The 20,769-nt window shown below is 41.8% G+C and overlaps 1 protein-coding gene across 1 annotated transcript in view; it reads left to right on the forward strand.

Moving 5' to 3' along the window:
* Window positions 1–20,769, forward strand: part of TUT7 (terminal uridylyl transferase 7) — a 75,466-nt gene that overhangs the window by 47,407 nt on the left and 7,290 nt on the right. Inside the window, exons 14-25 of the mRNA XM_044273587.1 lie at window positions 90–240; window positions 2,510–2,596; window positions 2,743–2,843; window positions 2,933–2,990; window positions 4,400–4,503; window positions 11,189–11,278; window positions 11,365–11,478; window positions 15,086–15,163; window positions 16,691–16,868; window positions 17,476–17,523; window positions 17,611–17,702; window positions 18,865–18,980. Coding sequence (XP_044129522.1) covers window positions 90–240; window positions 2,510–2,596; window positions 2,743–2,843; window positions 2,933–2,990; window positions 4,400–4,503; window positions 11,189–11,278; window positions 11,365–11,478; window positions 15,086–15,163; window positions 16,691–16,868; window positions 17,476–17,523; window positions 17,611–17,702; window positions 18,865–18,980 — 1,217 coding nt within the window. The remainder of the gene's footprint in view (window positions 1–89; window positions 241–2,509; window positions 2,597–2,742; window positions 2,844–2,932; window positions 2,991–4,399; window positions 4,504–11,188; window positions 11,279–11,364; window positions 11,479–15,085; window positions 15,164–16,690; window positions 16,869–17,475; window positions 17,524–17,610; window positions 17,703–18,864; window positions 18,981–20,769) is intronic.

Consider the following 20,769-nt stretch of genomic DNA (forward strand, 5'->3'; position numbering starts at 1 on the left):
CAAAAACTGGGCTTTTTTTCCCCCAAAAAAAAGCTGTGTGAGAAGTGACAAACATTATATATATATTTTTTTTGCTATTTGCAATTCAGCTTCCCACTGTTGTATGTAACTTGTGCAAGAAAGAAGGGCATCTAAAGAAAGACTGTCCAGAAGACTTCAAAAAAATCGAACTGGAACCTTTGCCGGCTCTCACTGCTAAATTTAGACAGCTTTTGGATCAAGTTTGTGTCCAGTGTTACGGTGAGTGTTGCATGTGAATGGAAAGCACGTACCGCATGCTCTGTCTCCTTGTACACGGTCATGAATCCTTATTCAGAGACTCACGGACTCTAATAACATGTTTGCTTCCCGTTTATGTAATGGCCTGGAATGAATTTGCCTCATATTGTGTTGATCTTGAGCCACATTCAGTCACTACTTTATGTAGGCTGCGTCCAGATCTGTACGATGGTTTTTGTTATAAACAGGAACCACAGTGGCGTGCCAGATCCATCACGTGACTGAAGCAAACTGACCCGGATAGACTCAGTGGACTTATAATAGGGTTCTTTGTGATCCCATAATTGTGTTAGTAATTTTGTTGGGTAGAGTGCTGCTGCATGCTGTGCTGGCCTTCTCATCAAATATGTCAGAATCTGCGACACACGTTCCTAATGGAGCCTGTGACAAACATGTGAATATAGCCTTGCTTAGCTAGCTTCAGATTTTTCATGGTTGCTTGCCTGAAGCCAGCCCCACCTTTTCCCTAACATGATGGATTTGCCACTTGATTTCCAGCTTTGGGGCAGCGCATTTCGGGAGATTATTTTGTTAATTTATTTTCCTCATCCGTATCATTGGGGGACACAGCCTTGACCTTGGGTATAGCTATTGCCACTAGGAGGTGACACTAAGCACAAAAGTGTGAGCTTATCCCTCCAGCTATACCTTTCCTACAGGGACTAAACTAAAACAGTTTTAGCTTAGTGTCCGTAGGAGGCAGACCTTCCCTGCTTTGCAGGTCTGCTGATTATTTAGTGTTTTTTTTTTTTTTTTTTTTTTTTTTTTTTTTTTCTTTTTCTTTTTTCCATTCTTCCAGCGGGATTACAGGCAGTCCTAGCTGCCTGCACTCCCACCCAGGAGATGGGAGACCAGGGAGTCCCCATGCCCGCTGCTCCTTCCTGGTCTCCGGAAGACAAGGAGTACCAGACGTTCTGAAAGCCTCTGCATCCCGCCAGCCTTCGGGTCACCACGGCCACCCACGAAAAGTTCCCTCTGTTCCGGTGTAGCGTCCCTCCCCAAGGGGCCGCACACCGAAGGTGGTGACCTGGCTGGAACCGGGGGGGCAGAAGATGCTGGACGGGTAAGTATTCCTGACTCCAAGCCCCTCCCCCCTTCAGTTGTGCAAGGTGGCTACCTGGTCGTCTTTACACACCTTTTTCAAGTTTTACAGAGTACACACTTTTGCATCTTCTGACGCTTCTCTGGGGCATAGAGTATTGCAGACGGCAGTTCTCTGATTGGCCGGAGGGCTTCTTCGTTATGGCCCACCCCTGGGACTGCTCTGTAATGTCCCAATTTCAAGCCTGTGTGTCCCCCAATGATACGGATGAGAAAACTAGAGTTTTGTACTTACCGTAAAATCTGTTTCTCTTCTATTCATTGGGGGACACAGCTCCCACCCCTTTTCTCTGGCTGCGGGCCTCGTTGTGGTCTGCGTGATTCTGGGTTTGTACATTGGTTGGTTTTCCTATTTTTTTATTTTGCTTCTCCTACTGCTTTTGCACAAACTGTTTTAGCTTAGTCCCTGTAGGAAAGGTATAGCTGGAGGGAAGAGCTCACACTTTTGTGCTTAGTGTTGCCTCCTAGTGGCAATAGCTTTTACCCAAGGTCAAGCCTGTGTCCCCCAATGAACGGAAGAGAAACGAGTTTTACGGGAAGTACAAAAATCTAGGTTTTTTTTCATCTGCTACTCATACAAATATGTAATGGCATAAGCTACCATTATGTTTGCCCCAATACACCCCAACAGATTGCTCTAAGTCTATAGGCTTCTTTAGTTTATGTTCACCTTGCAGATTTTAAGCGGTTAGAAGACCAAATCTGCAGGTAAATCCACAACTCGCTTGTCAGTTGCGAATTTACCTGACGATTTAAACTGAATTAAGGGTAATGGAAAAATTCCACAACTGATGCATGAACAATCTGTAGGATAATGTAAGTGCTGCGGATTTGAAAGCTCTGTGTAAAAAAGAAAATCTGCGACATGTAGGTGTGGATTAGAAAATCCCATAGACTTTTATTTTGCTGTACTCTGCTGCGAATTTGCTGTGCGGAATCTGCACTGCAAATCCACAGCGTGTGAACTTATCCTTGCCCTTCTGATGTCTCGCTGAGGCCCTCTGCTGGTTAAGAAAATATTTTTTTTTTAGTTATAATCCACTCATAACAAGGTGGAATTGGTTAAATCAGAAAACCTGAGATATATTTAAGAATCTTACCTTGTTCATCACTCGTCTGTCTTGTACAGAGGATTTTCATCCTACTTCCCTGGAAGATAAAGCCCGGGAGCATATAAGACAAGATCTTGAGGACTTCATCAGACGTGAATTTAAGGGTAAATATTTTCTATCTAACATACGTTGTACAGTTGAGATCATGTACATTAGCCCCTCTAATTCCTACTACTGAGACTCAATGAGGCAAATTTATATTTAACTACCGTATTAACTTTTATTTTATTTTTTCCTCTGTCCTTGATAGGAGCCAGGCTCAGTTTGTTTGGTTCTTCAAAAAATGGCTTTGGCTTTAAACAGAGTGACTTGGATATCTGCATGACATTTGAGGGCCTTGAAACTGCAGAGGTAATTGAAATAGTTTTAGCAAAGTACAGTGGTATGCAGTTGGCACTCTATTCACATGTTTCTGTTGTGTTTTTTCCCTCCTGCCTTAGGAGCTGGACTCTATAAGGACTATTGAAGAGTTGGCGAGGCACCTTAGAAGACATCAGGGTAATCTTCAACTGCTAATTTGAATGTATACATTTTTATGCTAAGTGTGCCATAAATATGGCTTAATTTGTGCCAAAAACTGGCGTACATGCTTTTCTCCACATTTACTATGTGTTTGAGACATGTGTCTGTTTAGCAGGGGGTTCTACTCCAGGAGCGCCATGGTCTTATCTCCATTTTCCTCAGGCCCAGTATCACTGGCCTGGGCACAGCTAAGCTCTATTCAAGACCTTAGCCCCACCGCGGCCAGTGATACTAGTTGTGCCGTCACTGGGCCTGAGGGAAACAGAGAAGGCTGCTGCCTTCTCAAACAGCTGATCGGCAGGGGTCCCAGGTATAGGATCCCCACCAATCAGATGCTAATGATCTATCCAGAGGATAGATCATCCGTTAAAAAAAGTACTGCAGAACCCCTTTAATAACCACATTTTTGCCACAAAGTAAGCCAACCAGTAGTTGGTATACTGTGAGACAAAAGTATCTTAAGATGCAACCAAATTAATCACCGTGCTTTCACCAGTTTGATGAACTTTGGCACATCTTTAGACAGTCTCTAGTCTTTTTGCACTGCCCATACATGTGATTGCCCAATCCAGCCAACATAAGAGGATTCTATTTAGCTTTTTATCTTAGCTGAAGGTCTATGGGAAATATGAAATTCAGGTCACACAAGTTTTTTTGTTATTGACATGTTTTATTTTTGTTTATTAGGAGTTTTTTTTTGTTTGTTTTATTCCTTTCTAGCTTCTTTTCAAAAATGCAGCATTTTGCATTTTCCAGTAATTTTGATAACACCTTATGTATGGGGGAAAAATGCCATGAAGAAACTGCTAGTGGTAAAACGCACACGGGCAGATTTACGAATACTGTCCAAAGTTGCACTGTAAGAATACAAATCCCTGCCCTAATATTAGACAGATTTATGATTTCAGGTGCTTGGACCTTTAAAATTTGCCATATGATAAATCCTGATTCAGATTTACCAGAGAATTCTGTCCCCTGCACCAAAAATGTGCCTGTGCACCAGAATTTTGTCTGTTTTAGAACTGTAGTATTTTTGCCACTAACTGAGGAGAAAGTGGTTAAGTTGGCAATGTGAAGCGTCTAGAGCCTAATGCTTTACACTGTAAACGTGCCAGCAAATGTGCCTACTTATTAGGTGTGAATGTCCTCAAACCGATGGACCAAGTGAAATATTTCACCACAATTTAAACCATACAGCTCAATCATGTGGAATTTCTATACAATTTGCTTAAGTTATTGTAAACAATATGGATGACAGAAGCCTAGTCTAAGTTTTTTTTTTCCAAAATTTTGGTGCAATTTTTGTCTCATGGAGATGTGATTAAGCCATGCCCCCTTTTATTCAAAGTCATACCCCATTCTTATAAGCCCCCTTTCTCTTTAAGGTTTGAGGAACATTCTTCCCATTACCACAGCCAAAGTGCCAATTGTGAAGTTCTACCATGTAAGAAGTGGACTTGAAGGAGACATCAGTTTATACAATACACTGGTAAGTGCGTTCACTAAAAGGCGCTTTACAGGGCAGTATTGTTCTCCCTATTGTCTGAAATCGATAACAACGCTTGTATAAGGCTCACAGTTTTCCATTAGGTGGAAATGGGCACAAGATGGTATGCTTCAACTTGGAATCTGTCGCCACTGCACTTGGAGGTGGGGCGAGACGTATACTGCAGAATTTGCAGCTCAAAATGATTGCAGTTGCAATTGGTTATGCAGACCCCATTAAAAAAAATTTATTTATTATTTGCAAACAGCTGAAAGTCTGTAAATGTGGTGAATAAGCCTGACAAAAACAATTTATATAGCTCAACACACCTAATATAACAAGTATTTTCTCCAAATTCATCACAAAATGCTACTTTTAATAATTATTGCAGTCTCCGAATTTTTAGCCTTTATGATTAGAGTCTTTAACCAGCAGTAAATGTGATGTTAAGCCCGACGACTCCTGAAGAATATAAATCCGTTCCTTATGGGCAAAAGCCTCCTGTTCACTGATATTTTGGGTTTGTGTGCTGCAGCCGCCTTCTTCAAATCTCACCAAAGATTTTCTGTGGATTAAAGTTCTATAACTATGATGGCCACACTTTTGAATCCGAGATCTGGTGGCCTTTGAGGTATGCTTGGCTTGATTGTCCTTTTGTAAGGTCTAATGACACCAAAGCTTAAGCTTCCTCACTGAAGTCATTACTATATTTTTGTGTAAATTTATTTTTTTATTAATGCAAATAAAACAGACACATTACAAGTAAGCTACAATAAGCCCAAGAGAGAGACATACATGGAACAAAGTACATAAGTCTCAATATAATATAGCACAAGTAATATGCCATAAATCAAGATAAGGGGAAGGGGAATACAAGGAAGCATAGAAGATGTGGAGAGTATGAGGTAGGGAGGGGAGGATAAGGGTGAAGGGGTAAGTGGGGCATTGGAAAACAAGGCACGTAAACCCAATAAGGGTCATGTCTCAGAGCTAAAATTACATGCAAAAAGGAGCAATATGGCATGTGGATATATTAAAAATAAAATCACCCCGGTAATAGATTAGCATATCTATGAAAGTGAGCATTAGATGTGGAAACCCATCCACAGGCTCCACTGTTTCAGTCAAGTGTTTAATTCCCAATCGGCAAGTTCTCCAAAACGAAATATTTGATCCGCTTTATCCAGGAATTAACTGTGGAGGGGATCTCTTCATAGGAAGGAATCAGTTGTCTTGTGGCAGTTATAAGCATAGTGAGGAGATTGGTGGCCGCGGGAGTAAGGCTATGATTTGGACACCAAAGCATAATAAGTTTACGATCAGTGGTTTTCGGGAAGGTGCAGATCTGGTTCATTGAATCCTCTATTTTCTTCCAAAAGGGTGCCAAAAAGTGTTTGGTATATCTGTGTTAAGCATATGGAGAAACACAGGGGTTTTGTACCATCTAGTCAAGAGCTTGTAGGAGTTCTTTTGAATTCTGATACATCTGCTGAAGCCATGAGAATGGGCAAGAATGAAAGCCTTTTCTGGTCCAGATTAATATGTGGATGTAAATGTGCTTGTAAATTGTTAGGGATGAGCGAATCTACTTCGGATGAAACATCCAAAGTCGATTCGCATAATACTTTGTTTGAATACTGTACAGAGCGAGCTCTTCGTAGAGTATTAGACTGTATTGGCTCCGATCAGCCGAAGTTATTATGGTACTTAGCGAAGTCTCCCAAGACTTTGCATAATTTAATAAATCAATTTCTACTCTAAAAAACATTTCCCGAACTCTGGTTCGGTTACAAGGTATCACTTGGAACCGAACCCAAGTTTGGGAAATTATTTTTTTACAGTAGAAATTGATTTATGAAGTTTATTATGCAAAGTCTTGCGAGACTTCGCGAAGTACCGTAATAACTTCAGCTCATTGGAGCCAATACAGTCTGATACTGTACAGAGCTCCGCTCCGTAAAGTATTGGAACAAATTTTTATGCAAATCGACTTCGGATGTTTCATCCAAAGTCTATTCGCTCATCCCTATAAAAAAAACTAAAGGCATATTAGGGTGTGGAAATTGTAGGAAATTTATGTAGGGAGGACCATACTGACAATGTGCCTTCCATAATAGGGCATTGGAAAAATAGTATTTTGGACTAAAGAACGTAGTCCCGAAAGGATACACTTCTCTTGGGGAGATAACAGATGCTGTAGAGTTGTACATGGCAAAGGAGGATTTTGTGAGCGGAGTAATAAACCTCTACTAACATACACCGCTTTATAATAATGACCCATGTCTGGAAGGCCAAAGCCACCAAACCCCTGTACCCCAGAGAGAAGCAGAAAAGCTTGAACAGATTTAGTTAAAAAAGGAAAGGGGGAGCCATATGGGGAGAGTTTGGAGTAAGTAAAGAATATTTGGTACAATATAGGTTTTAAGGAAATTATTCCTGCCAGTCCATAAAATAAAAGGGATTTGTGTATTCTTCAGTTGAGTTTTAATGCTTTTGAGGGAGGGTAGTATAGTTGAGTGCATATAGCTCTCCAGTGTCTACAGATATCTGTGTTCCCAAGTAGTGAAGGCTTTTGGTCGCCCAGGTGAAAGTTACTAGCTCTTTTTAATGAGTGAATAATGGAGGGTGGCAGGATATGTTAAAGTATAACTGTCGTATTTTTAATTTTTTTTGGCGTATTGGATTGTGGTGATTAATATCACCTTGGTGGCCCTATTTCAACTTTTCACTGTGTATTCAATTACCCCTTAATTCCACATTTTCCACTTTTACCTGTGCTTAAAATCAGGTTGCTAGGCATGGTCCGTCTGTGTTTGGAGGACGCAGAAGCAGCAGCGTGCAAGGTCAGATTACAGACAGCCAGGGGCTATAAGTAAATGATTAAAGCCAGGTCTTCCCCAGCAGCTGATAACAGTGCCTGGGCTGTGTGCACTTCTCCCGGTCCCTGCGCTTGGCAGACGCTCCCTCACTCAGCAGAGCTGGAGAATGCAGAGCCGAAGCAGCGCAGAGCAGGGAAGGGAGATCTGCCGTCTGCTCAGTGTATAAATGAAAGCAACATGTGGTAAGAGGACCCCTTTGTGCTGCAGGAGATTAACCCTTTGGGGGGGGGCTCTGGTTACTGACCCTTTCGGGGGGCTATTGTTACTGGCTAGTGAGGGCAGACAGGATTAGCCTCAGGGTGAGGGCAGTGGTGGCCATCTTAACTGAATAGTGAGATTGCAGTTTTATGCAGACTGGTTGCTAAGGGCTGCATCTTATTAACCACCTCAGCCCCCCTAGCTTAAACCCCCTTAATGACCAGACCACTTTTTACAATTCTGGACTACACTACTTTCAGGGTTTATCGCTCGGTCATACAACTTACCACCCAAATGAATTTTACCTCCTTTTCTTCTCACTAATAGAGCTTTCATTTGGTGGTATTTCATTGCTGCTGACATTTTTACTTTTTTTTATATTAATCAAAATTTTTGCAAAAAAATGACATTTTTCACTTTCTGTTGTAAAATTTTTCAAATAAAACTACATTTCTATATAAATTTTTCTCTAAATTTATTGTTCTACATGTCTTTGATAAAAAAAAAATTTATAGCGTTTACAAACTATGGTGCAAATTTTTTTTTATTTTTTTCTTACAAAGTCTAATATTCCACTAACTTGTGACAAAAAATTAAATTTTACATGAACTCGCCATACCCCTCACGAAATACCTTGGGGTGTCTTCTTTCCAAAATGGGGTCACATGTGGGGTATTTATACTGCCCTTGCATTTTAGGGGCCCTAAAGCATGAGAAGTAGTTTGGAATCCAAATGCGTAAAAATGCCCTGTGAAATCCTAAAAGTACTCATTGGAATTTGGGCCCTTTTGCACACATAGGCTGCAAAAAAGTGTCACACATGTGGTATCGCCGTACTCGGGAGAAGTAGGGCAATGTGTTTTGGGGTGTATTTTTACATATACCCATGCTGCGTGAGAAAAATATCTCTGTAAATTGACAACTTTGTATAAATATTTTTTTAAAGTTGTCATTTACAGAGATATTTCTCACACACAGTATGGGTATATACCACATGTGTGACACTTTTTTGCAGCCTAGGTGCGCAAAGGGGCCCAAATTCCAATGAGTACTTTTAGGATTTTACAGGGCATTTTTTACGCATTTGGATTCCAAACTACTTCTCACGCTTTAGGGCCCCTAAAATGCCAGGGCAGTATAAATACCCCACATGTGACCCCATTTTGGAAAGAAGACACCCCAAGGTATTCCGTGAGGGGCATGGCGAGTTCCTAGAATTTTTTTTATTTTTTTGGCACAAGTTGAAAATAACGCTTTGTATGCGCGATTGTACGGGCATTTGCAATCGCGCATACAGAGACAAGCGAACGCCCATTGTTGCGCGTTCCCGCTGAAGTCTATGTACGGGAACGCGCGACAAGATGCCCCAAAGAAGCTCATGTACTTCTTGGGGCGTCGGGCGTTTTACAGCGCGATCGTACGCGCTGTAAAACGCTCAGGTGAGAACCATTCCCATAGGGAATCATTGGTTCTTGCCTGTTGAGCGTTTTACAGCGCGTAGGAACGCGCTGTAAAACGCTCAGATCTGAACCCAGCCTTAGGGCTTAGAGCCCTATGTATTCTTTCAATGGTGACCTGATTAGCGCTCTCTTCACCAAGGAGGGTAGCGAAGATCTTTTTAGCTACTTGAGGCAACGCATCAGGAGCATCTGTTGCAGGTAGGCCTCTACACTGAATATTGCGCCTGCGGCTCCTATTCTCCTGATCTTTAATTCTGAGGAAAGCTTAATTTAGGAGGGTTTTATGTACATTCAGCAGGTCCCTCGTTTTATCTTTTAAATGCTAGCATGGCATCTTGGTTTGTCTCTAGCATCGCCACTCTGTGACCAAGATGGCGCAGATCCTCTAGATCAGTGATGGCTAACCTTGGCACTCCAGCTGTGGTGAAACTACGACTCCCAGCATGTTCCATTTATTTCTACAGAGTTCTGAGAGCAGTCAAGCAAGGGGGGCATCTTGGGAGTTGTAGTTTTACCACAGCTGGAGTGCCAAGGTTAGCCATCACTGCTCTATATGCTGTAGTATCAGCCTCTGGATTTTCTCTTTTCCGTCAGTTGGGGAACTGACAGGCTCCTTATCTCTGCTCTCTGACATTGGCACAAAGTGAAAGTACCAGTCACACAGTTAGAAAAACAGTTAACCCTTTGTGACAGAACAGCTCAGTATTTTTAATAAAGGCCAATTAGTAATGCTTTTTCGCCAAAAATGAGTGAAATCTAATCATAGACAAAAATTGCCTTGTTGGTATAGTACGAAGTGTACACACTGCATAAAAAAAAGCTTGTAAATTGATCTGCAATTCGGATTTGAAATCTGCAGCATGCCTATTTATGCTGCAGATCGCCACCACTCATTTCACCCTTTGCAATGGAGAGGGTGAAATCCACGGCTAGAACCACATTCAATTTGCGCATTCTTTATCTGCAGCAGTCTTTTCCACTGTATTTTCAGTCATGTGGACATACCCTAAGGCAGGCATGCTCAACCTGCGGCCCTCCAGCTGTTGTAAAACTACAACTCCCACAATGCCCTGCTGTAGGCTGTTCAGGCATGCTGGGAGTTGTAGTTTTGCAATAGCTGGAGGGCCGCAGGTTGAGCATACCTGCCCTAAGGGCTCATACACACAAACATATTTTTTCCATGTCTGGACAAGGATAGGACTGTTCTATTAGGGGCCAGCCGCTCTGTTCCGCAAAATGCAGAATTCACATGGCTGATATCTGTGTTTTGCGGATCTGCAATTTGCGGACCGCAAAACAGCTAATGTGTATGAACCCTAAATGAGGTGTTTTGTGTTGAATTTGGAGAAACCACATGGTTAAGGGTACTTTTCACACTTACGGCAGAGGATTCCGGCAGGCTGTTCCGTCGCCGGAACTGCCTGCCAGATCCGTCAGAACGTGTGCAAACTGATGGAATTTGTCAGACTGATCAGGATCCTGATCCGTATGACAAATGCATTGAAATGCTGGATCCATCTCTCCGGTGTCATCCGGAAATACTGATCCGGCATTTATTAATTTTTTCAAATTTTTTGCGGTCTGAGCATGCGCAGACCGTTATGCCAGATCAGTTTTGCCGGAACACTCGGGGCCGCATCCGGCATTGATGCATTTCAATGGGGAAAAATGCTGTATCCGGCATTCCGGCAAGTGTTCAGGATTTTTGGACGGAGATAAAACCGTAGCATGCTGCGGTATTATCTGTGTCCTGAAAAGGCAAAAAGACTGAACTGATGCATCCTGAAAGGGATTGTTCTCCATTCAGAATGCATGGGGATAAAACTGATCTGTTCTTATTGAGCCCCTAGGACGGAACTCAATCCCAGAAAAGAATAGTGTGAAAGTACCCTTAGGTGTGGAGCTATTTAAATTGAGCTTGTTTGGTTGGCTCAATGCAAACTGTATACTGATGCATCCTGAATATACACAGTTGAAGTCATAAGTTTACATACACCTGAGCCATATTCATTAAAACTTTTACAATTCTGACATTTAATACTAGTACACATTCCCTCTCTTAGGTGAGTTAGGATTAGAATAGTGCTATAGACAATGATTTATTTCAGCTTTTATTTCTTTTATCACGTTCCCACATTGCTTGTTTTGCAGGCTCTTCATAACACTCGTCTTTTATCATCGTATGCTGCTATTGACCCGAGAGTCAAATATCTCTGTTACATTATGAAAGTCTTCACCAAGGTACTGGCTTTGTTTTTAAAGATTTCAATTTTACATGATCGGTTCTGTAGATGTAATCTTACACTGTCCCTCTGTTTTTCCAAAAGATGTGCGACATAGGAGATGCCTCTCGTGGTAGCCTTTCTTCATATGCATACACACTTATGGTGCTGTACTTTCTTCAACAAAGGAACCCACCTGTTATACCTGTTCTCCAAGAGGTGAGCTAGGATTGCTAGAACTTTCATTGTTCGACCTTTTAAAGGGGCCTTGAGACATAACTTACAGCTAAGCCAGTATCTCATCTGCAGGGAGCTGTTATGGGGTGATTACTCCAGAAGAGCATTGCATAGCCTGTAAGATTCCTTACCCCTACTATGTGCCCTCGACAAAAAGAAATGGTACCCTGCCCCGATACACTTTTGATGTTAACAGGCTTGCGGTGTTCTCACTGTGCATGTTCATACATTCTGCAGTTTAATCCTCTTCACGTTAACATACTACTTTTCACATCCTGTAATTGTACTAATCTTTTATGATACAGTATGAACAACACAGTTTTTTTTTTATTCCGATTTGGGTCAGTAAAAAGGAAACAGAAGCCTGACTTAACCTTTTTAGTCTCAAATCTTGGCTTAAAAATGGATCAGAAAGCACCAATCTTCAGTGCATGAATGGGACATAAGCTAATGGTTTGAAGAACAAAATTATTAACCTCCCTACATTTAGTTTATAAATAAATGGAAATGGATTCAAAAGTGTTCCCTTTGTTTTGCAGAATGTAGAAACAGAAAATAAGATTACTATGTTAAATGTATATATTTTATATATTATGCAGTATGACCTTGTATTATTTTAGAATTGTGGTGATTTTGTTTTCCATGTTTAAATAAAATAAAGTACTAATTAAAAGTTTTTTAGGCAGGTGTGGAAAATCTGCAAAGTAAGAATGCTTTCAAAAATAGTAGTGTTAAGGGTACGGCGACACTGGTCGGGCGACAGCCATCGCAGACAGGTTTGCTGGGTAGTGGTGATCCCATTCACTTCTATGGGATCACCACTACTGTCGCTGTGTAGCCATACCCTTACGCTGGGTTCACACCTGAGCGTTTTACAGCGCGTTCCTACGCGCTGTAAAACGCACAACAGGCAAGAACCAATGATTCCCTATGGGAAGGGTTCACACCTGGGCGTTTTACAGCGCGTACGATCGCGCTGTAAAACGCCCGACGCTCAAACAAGTGCTTGAGCTTTTTTTTGGGCGTTTGTCGCGCGTTCCCGCACATAGATATTCGGGAACGCGCGACAATGTGTGCACCCCTGTCTCTGTATGCGCGATTGTAAACGCCCGTACAATCGCGCATACAGAGCGCTCGTTTCAGAACGCTCAAGTCTGAACCCAGCGTAATAGTTTGGTTATCAATTAACAAAATGCAAAGTGAATGAGAGTGAAATCTAAGTCAAATCCAATATTTGGTGTGACAACAGCATCAATTCTTCTAGGTACGCTTGCACACTGTTTTTGAAGGAACTTGGCAGGAAGGATGTTCCAAACATCTTGTAGAACTAATCTCCGATCTTATGTGGATGTTGCTCAAATCCTTCTCTTTTCGTGTAATCCCAGAGAGGCTTGATGATGAGATCAGGGCTCTGGGGGAGCCATACCATCTCTTCCAGGACTCCTTGAAGTTCTTTACTCTGAAGATAGCTGTTAAAAGGGGTTGTCTGCTTTTTATTATTGATGACCTATCCTCAGGATATGTCGTCAATATCAGATCGGTGGAGGTCCGACACCCGATCAGCTGTTTAAAGAGAAGGCAGCGCTCTCCAGTCCTTTTTGACAAACAAACTGCCTTCCGTTCCAGCCATATATTTCACATTTTGACTCCTCAGTCCAGAGCACCTACTGCAATTTTTCTGAATCAGATTCCTATGTTTTCATGCATTTGGCCCTTTTTCTATGGTCCTCAACGTTGCCCATTTCATGCATTTCCTCAAGACTGAGAAATACAGGCAGATACTTATGTAGCATGCAATACCAAGGCCAATGTCAAACAACATCCAATGTCATTTATAGTTATCTTCAGTGTAAAGGAGGAGTCCTAGAAGTGACGACATGGGCCCCCACAGAGCCCTGACCTCAACATTGTTCAGTCGGTCTGGTACTACATGAAGAGACAGAAGAATCTGAGCAACTCTACATCACAAAAGGTGTGGTTAGTTCTCTAAGATGTTTGGGACAACCTCTCTGGAGTTCCTTCAAAAACTGTGTGTAACTGTACCTAGAAGAACTGATGCTGTTTTAAAGGCAAATGGTGGTCGCACCAAATATTGATTTGATTTATTTTAAATAAAATGATTCCCCCCAGAAATGCCCTTTCAAAACTTACCATTGTCCTCCGAACATTAGGCTTTTATATTTTGGATGTAATATGGAGCATATACCGATTGTCCACCTTTTCCATTTATATTACCAGATCCTTTTGACTTAACTCACAACTTGGGAGCTGGATTTAGATTTTTCTTTTGTTCATTCACTTTGCATCTTGTTAATTGATAAAATAAACTATTAACACTTCCATGTTTGCTGTATTTTTCCACACCTGCCTGACTTCTGCACAGTACTGTAAATCTTGCCGTTTTCACACTGGCTTTTAAACATCAAAATAAACTGACACTTCCTATCCTGCGAGATCACTCCTCAGTGATTATTTTGTCATCACGTGCAGGATCATAATGATAGAAATCGCCTGTTATAAAGCTGGATCCATATAAGGCTGCGTTCACATCTTCATTTCGGAGGTCTGGTGCAAATGCCAGCTGTTGGCTGGACAAAAGAAATTTGCATGCAACAGTTTCTGTCCATCTGAAACCTGGCATCTATGCCGGAAATCGGCCCAGGTCTCCGCCGGACCTCATTCCAGTCAATGGGGACTCGGCAGTGAAGTAGACAATCCAGTAGGCTGCTCTGTGCCGGAACAGCCTGCCGGACCTCCTAATGGAGATGTGAACAAAGTCTGACAAAGAATCCACAACATCGGTGATGAACACAGCTCACCTCCTCCCTTTCACAGCACAATTCTCTCTGCACATGACATTAAATGCCTAGAACACTCTCATAGAGAATTCAGTGGTTCATCCCCAGACTACTGGACCCTATGTCCATATAGCTGCTGTAAAGCAAACCTCTGTTAACAGCGCAGCAGGTTTGGCAACATGGCTGCCACTATAATCATGTATACAAAATAAAAAATAAAATTATCCAAAATCAGAAAATTAATGATTTCAATTGAAGGATATTCTAATATTCTGTTTTAATTGGTAAAAAAAACTGCTAACACGTTCTGATCTCCTAACACCGTATTGTAGCGTAATAGAACCTGAGAGCAGCATGGTCCATGTTCAGCCGCTTAGTAATGTAAACCACGTAGACAACAAACCAGATGTCGGTACATTTTTCACTTTCAATGCACAGCCTGTGGTGGTCCCCGAAGTTGCAGCGGCCTATTGTTACAAGATTTTTAACATATATAATGAATACCTAGAAAACTTTCCCATGGAAATCAATGAACACATCCAGTCTATAGGTTCCTATGGTCTATATGGCTGTTGTAATGCACATCTCTGGATGCTGTTCACAAGAGCTCAGAAAAAATATTGATGCCCCCCCCCCCATAATTTTGTCGAGAAAATTCGAACAAATTGACATTTCTTTGAAACTTTCGATTTGTGTGAATCTTTTACTGCTGCCGACAGGAATGCTTTGTACGTGAATAGCTTTTCAGTTTTTCCATCTATAAACCAGTTTACTGTGTAACTTTATTCTAGATCTACACTAATGGCTGTAAGCCTGAAATACTGGTTGATGGCTGGAATGTGTACTTCTTTTCCCAGACAGAAGAGTTGGTAAGTATATGCCCACTTTCCCAGCTCCTGCTTTGTGTAAGGAGCTTTGTTTCTAGGAGCTGCATACACGCCACACATTGTTCTACAAAATAATGCTACTTGTGTAATGGAAGTAGCTGGTCTTATACTTGGCATTGTAGTTGTTACACTGAGCTTGGAGATTAGTTTTGGCCTCATTGTCTCTCCTCCCATATGATGAGGACTACACAATGCTGGCTCATTGTGTCTGTGTGCAAGCCATCTTTAAGGACCTGTCGGCACAAAATGCAGGCAGCATGTTATAGAACAGGAGCTGAGCAGATTCATATATAGTTTTATAGGAAAAGATTTCGGCAAAACTTGTAATTTTTACATTTAAGTCTCGGCTCTTCCTTTTTATCAGTAACTGCCAGCTTTCTCTGTATACACACTTGCGCAGAGAATGCTATCAATCGCTGATAACACCTCCCCCGTGTACAGCTATCAGTGACTGACAGCTATCTATGTATACACACTTACACAGGGAATGCTGTTATTACTAAATATTTTCCCATAAAACTATATATGTCTGCTCAGCTTCTCCTGCTGTATGACATACTGCGTGCAGATTGCACTGCATTTCGTGGTGATAGATTCTCTTTAAGGCTTCTTTTACTTGAGCAATACGGATTGTCAGGATCTGTTCAGGAAATAAACTGATGATTTTGCATACACGTTGAATAAGTTGTTCTGCGATTTGTGTTGTGTTTCCATTGATTCTGTTCATATTGTATTTGGATTACATGTGTTCCCAAGCGAATGAAGAAAAACTGAAAGATGAGCTTTCATGGCTCCAGACATTATGAAATAAGTAGCAGGTTATGTAGGGCATAGTCCATGGATGCAAGATCGCTTACTATTTATTTATTTTTTTTTCTGGGCGCCGCTCCGTTCGCCCGCTGTGCCCCTGTTCACTTCTCTCGCCTGGTAGGCTAATGTTTCTCAATGGGCATCTCCTTCTCCCTGGCTGTAGCGCGGTCCAATCACAGCAGAGAGCGTCACAGCCAGGGAGAAGGGAAGTATTTTTTATTTTTTTTCTCAGTGGCTGTGATGCTCTCCGCTGTGATTGGACAGCGCTACAGCCAGAAGGAGACGCCCATTGAGAAACAGGGCAGTCTCCTCCTCCCTGTACCGATGCTACAGGCGAGAAAAGTGAACAGGGGCACAGCGGGCAAACCTGAACGCAGAGAGGATGCCTGAAAAACAATGCTCATGTGCACAGACTCATTGAAATGAATGGGTCAGGATTCAGTCTGGATGGAAACCTCGCTTGTGTGAAAGAGCCCGAAGATTACAAGTTGTGCACAGCCATAATATAGCCGTGTTTAGGGGTCTGTATTACAGAAACAATTCTTTGTTTATTTAGATATTCCGGCCAGCACAATTAATGGCACATCTTCATGCACATTGTATTTGCATTTTTTCTCTTTGAACTCCTTCACAGCCGACTAGTGTACTTTACAATATTGTACTGAGTGGTGAAAAATTAACACAAACTTTAATTATTAGGCAAAGTACTGGCCAGAATTTGGAAAAAATAAGGAATCTGTTGGTGAACTCTGGGTGGGCCTCCTTCGCTTTTACACTGAAGACTTTGATTTTAAAGAGCATGTCATCTCAATCAGAAAAAAGAGTTTGCTGACCACTTTTAAAAAGCAATGGACCTCCAAGTATATTGTCATTGAAGGTACATCCGTGTTGATATCCCGCTTAATAATCGGCTATAATATGGCAGAATCCTTTGTATTAGTGTTGCATAATTATGGACATTTATATATGTGTTCCTAAACTTGTAATGTTTCTGCCTTTCCATTATTTTACACTGTATAAATGTGTATGTAGAAATTAGCAATATAAAAAAATGACATCATTTAGAAAACGGTTGCGCTGCATACAATAGTGATGAAGCAATCATTAACTCCCCTCACCGATTGCCTGCCACTACTGTTCAACCGCGGCTCTGTTCCCTGCTCCACACATAGGAAATGCTCAGCCAGTCAGTGGCTGAAGTGGGTCGCTGATGAGGCCAGTGATTGGCTGAGTTGGCAGTCCAAGCCATTTCCTTAGTGATAGACCTGGAAGTGGAGAGGTCTGGGGACCGCAGCGGTAGAGGGTCTGAGAGGTGGGTAGTGATTGGTACTTTAACTCATTCTAAGCCCATTTTTACATAAAATGATTCCCCCCAGAAAAGCCCTTTTAAAACTTACCATTGTCCTCCGAACATTAGGCTTTTATATTTTGGATGTAATATGGGGCATATACCGATTGTCCACCTTTTCCATTTATATTACCAGATCCTTTTGACTTAACTCACAACTTGGGAGCTGGATTATCCAGGAAAAGTAAGTATTGGAAATATGTGCATATTGTACTATATTATGTATGGATTATCGACTTGATATAACTATTTTCTCTTTCTTCCATCGTAGTGACAAATTTTATAATGAAAGCTTTTATCAATGGAAGGCGCTTATTTGGCACTCCAGTGAAAGGAATCCCCAAGGAATATCCATCCAAAATGGTGACTGGAACGTGATTGTTGGAAATGTGATTTATAATTACCAGTGTTTATACCCTTCAAACACATACACATATATTTATTGTTTCAAATGCGCTTACCCTGGCCTCAGTATGTGGTGGTTACCAGGGGAGATTCTTTTCTACATTTAATATATGCATTTGTTGTTTAAATGGGTTTTCTGGTACTCTAATATTGATGGCTTAGTCTCGGGAAAAGCAGGGAGGTCAGACACCCTCACCGATCATTCATTGTGGTGAGGGTGTCTGATCATTCATTGCACAGAGCTGGTTACTGCAGCACTGCTCCCATCAAAGTAAGTGTGTAAGTTATCTTTCTGCAATCCAGGATAAAAAGGGCAAGGAATATCACACATGGAGACTGCTGAAGGTGGACGAGCATGGGTTCACTTATCCTCCAGCAGATTCTCCATGTGTCCTTCATTTTGCTTTTCAGTAGACTGAAACAGTGGCCTGTTCTACATTGAGCCAAATGACACCATATTATTATTATTATTATTATTATTATTATTATTATTAATATTTTATGCACTTATATAGCGCTACTATATTCCGCAGCGCTTTACTGACATTAGCATCAAGATGTCCCTAATGGGGCTTGTGCAGTAAGCTCGTAAGAACCCTCTAGTCGTGGCTGTGGGCAGCATGTTATTATTTAGGTAAATCTATTACTATCCCATGGGCTTGGGAGAACTTTTATAAATAAAACTGAACACAGAATTTTGAACCTATTTGGATGATAACCCATTTAACATGGATAAAAAAATGTTATCAGGAATTTTCAGTAATCTAGGACAAATAAAATAAAATAGTTATATCCCCCTTCCCCCCTTTTTTTCCAGTGCCATTCTCGGCAGGGCTGGTTTGGTTCTCCTGATGCTGTTAGTTTATAGACAGCTATAGGGAATGTCACTGCTGCAGCCAATCACTACCTCTGAGGGGCATGATTGGCTGCAGAAGAAGTATCCTAGCACTTCACTGCAAACAGTGGCAGGAGAATGGCACTAGAGAAAAGGAGGAGTATAACTTTTATTTTTTTGATTTAATAACCTGTTAGGCCATTTTACGGCTTGGCCAAGTTTTTTTTAATTGTCTAAAACAACTAAAGCTAGCTGGCTATTTTTTTTGTTCTCCTTTTTTTATAGGAATATTTCTTTGATCCAGAACTTTTGACTGAAGGAGAAGTTGCTCCAAATGACAGATGTTGCCGCATTTGTGGCAAAATTGGACACTTTATGAAAGACTGCCCTATGAGGAGAAAGTAAGTAAATCGCTTAATATTCCTGACATAAAAACAATATAACTCTCTGAACATGTATAGCCTATGTAGATGAGATATAGAAGTGTACTTCTGTGATATTGGACACTTTTGGATGATTTTTGTAAAGTCAGGGAAAAAGTAATTTACCGTATTTTTCGCCGTATAAGACGCACCGGCCTATAAGACGCACCTAGGTTTTTGAGGAGGAAAATAAGAAAAAAAATATTTTGAACCAAAAGGTGTGCTTTTGGTGGGTTTTGAACTAATTGTGGTCTGTGGATGGCACTATTACTGGGGATCTGTGGCTGACGGACACTGTTATGGGGGGATCTGTGGGTGACACTTATGGGGGATCTGGGGGTGGCTCTTATTGGGGTCTCTGTGTATGACAGTTATGGGGGGGGATCTGTGGATGACACATATATAGCATCTTATGCTATGTGTCATCCACAGATCCCCTCCATAAGTGTCCCTGCAGTGAATGACCCTCAATACAGGGCTGGGGGCCGGCATCTGGCTTTATAATGACAGCGGACCCGTGCAGTGACTATTCTACTACACGGGCCCCGCTCACTGTATAATCGTATGTCTAATTGTAAATAGTTATGTGCATAATCGCATAATGAGCGGAGTACTTACAACTACAAGCGCTCGCCGAGAGGAGGGAGGAGGGAGGAGGCAGGAGGCAGGCCGGGAGGACAGGCGCTGGCAGCGTGAGTCATACGTCATGCGCCCACGCCGCCTGCTTCATTCATAAAGTGGGCGGCGCAGGCGCGTGACGCATGACTCACAAACTGCCAGCGCCCGTCCTCCCAGCCTGCCTCCTCTCGGCGAGCGTTTGTAGTTGTAAGTACTCCGCAAAAAATTTGCGCAAAAAAAATCGCGCAAAAATTCGCGCGGAAATTCGCACGAAAATTCGCAAATCGCAAAATAAGCTGCATTCGCCGTATAAGACGCACTGCTATTTCCCCCCCACTTTTGGGGGGATAAAAGTGCGTCTTATACGGCGAAAAATACGGTATTCAGTTTGTGTTTTGAAACATATTTCCAAACATTTAAAGGGGTATTCCCATCTCAGACAGTTCCTATAGAACTCTCTTGAATGATATAGGTAGATAGTGGCTGTTCTGACTTGAGGTCTCTTTAGGCTCCATTCACACGTCTGCAACGTGTCTTGCAGAGCTGCAAATCCGAAAAACACGGAAAGTGGCAATGTACGTTCCGTATTTTGCGGACGTGTGCAATTGCGGACAAGAATAGGACATGTTCTATTTTTTTTTTTTTGCGGACCCGGATGTGCTACCCCATAGAAATGAATGGGTCCGCAAAATGCGGAACGAAATTGCGGACGTGTGAATGGAGCCTTACACAGGTCAGCATCCAGCCAAACGTTCATGACCATTGTCCCATGTACAGTCTACTGATCAGCCGTTTTTTCAGCAGCACATTACTCCATGTAAACTAGGGATGTACTGTTGACGTAATATAAAGTGTATGAGAATAGTGCTGGATTTACACCGGACAAATTGTCCGGCCGAGAATCGGAAATAGACAGTACTAATACTCGTTCCCAATAATCGGCCAGTGTAAAGGTGCCTCTGATTATCGAGTGACTTTATCGGCACATTAAATCATTGTTTTAGGGCAGCAGATTGCTGTTTACACAGCATGATCTGCTGCTCATGAGCAATGAATCTGCATGAGGACGAGCGATAAGCAGTAACCATCACTTGTCCCCATACAGTGGAGGTGATTGCAGCATGTAAATGGAGCCCTTTCCTCCATTGAC

Source organism: Bufo gargarizans, chromosome 1 (assembly GCF_014858855.1).
Source record: "Bufo gargarizans isolate SCDJY-AF-19 chromosome 1, ASM1485885v1, whole genome shotgun sequence".
Taxonomy (NCBI): Eukaryota; Metazoa; Chordata; class Amphibia; order Anura; family Bufonidae; genus Bufo; species Bufo gargarizans.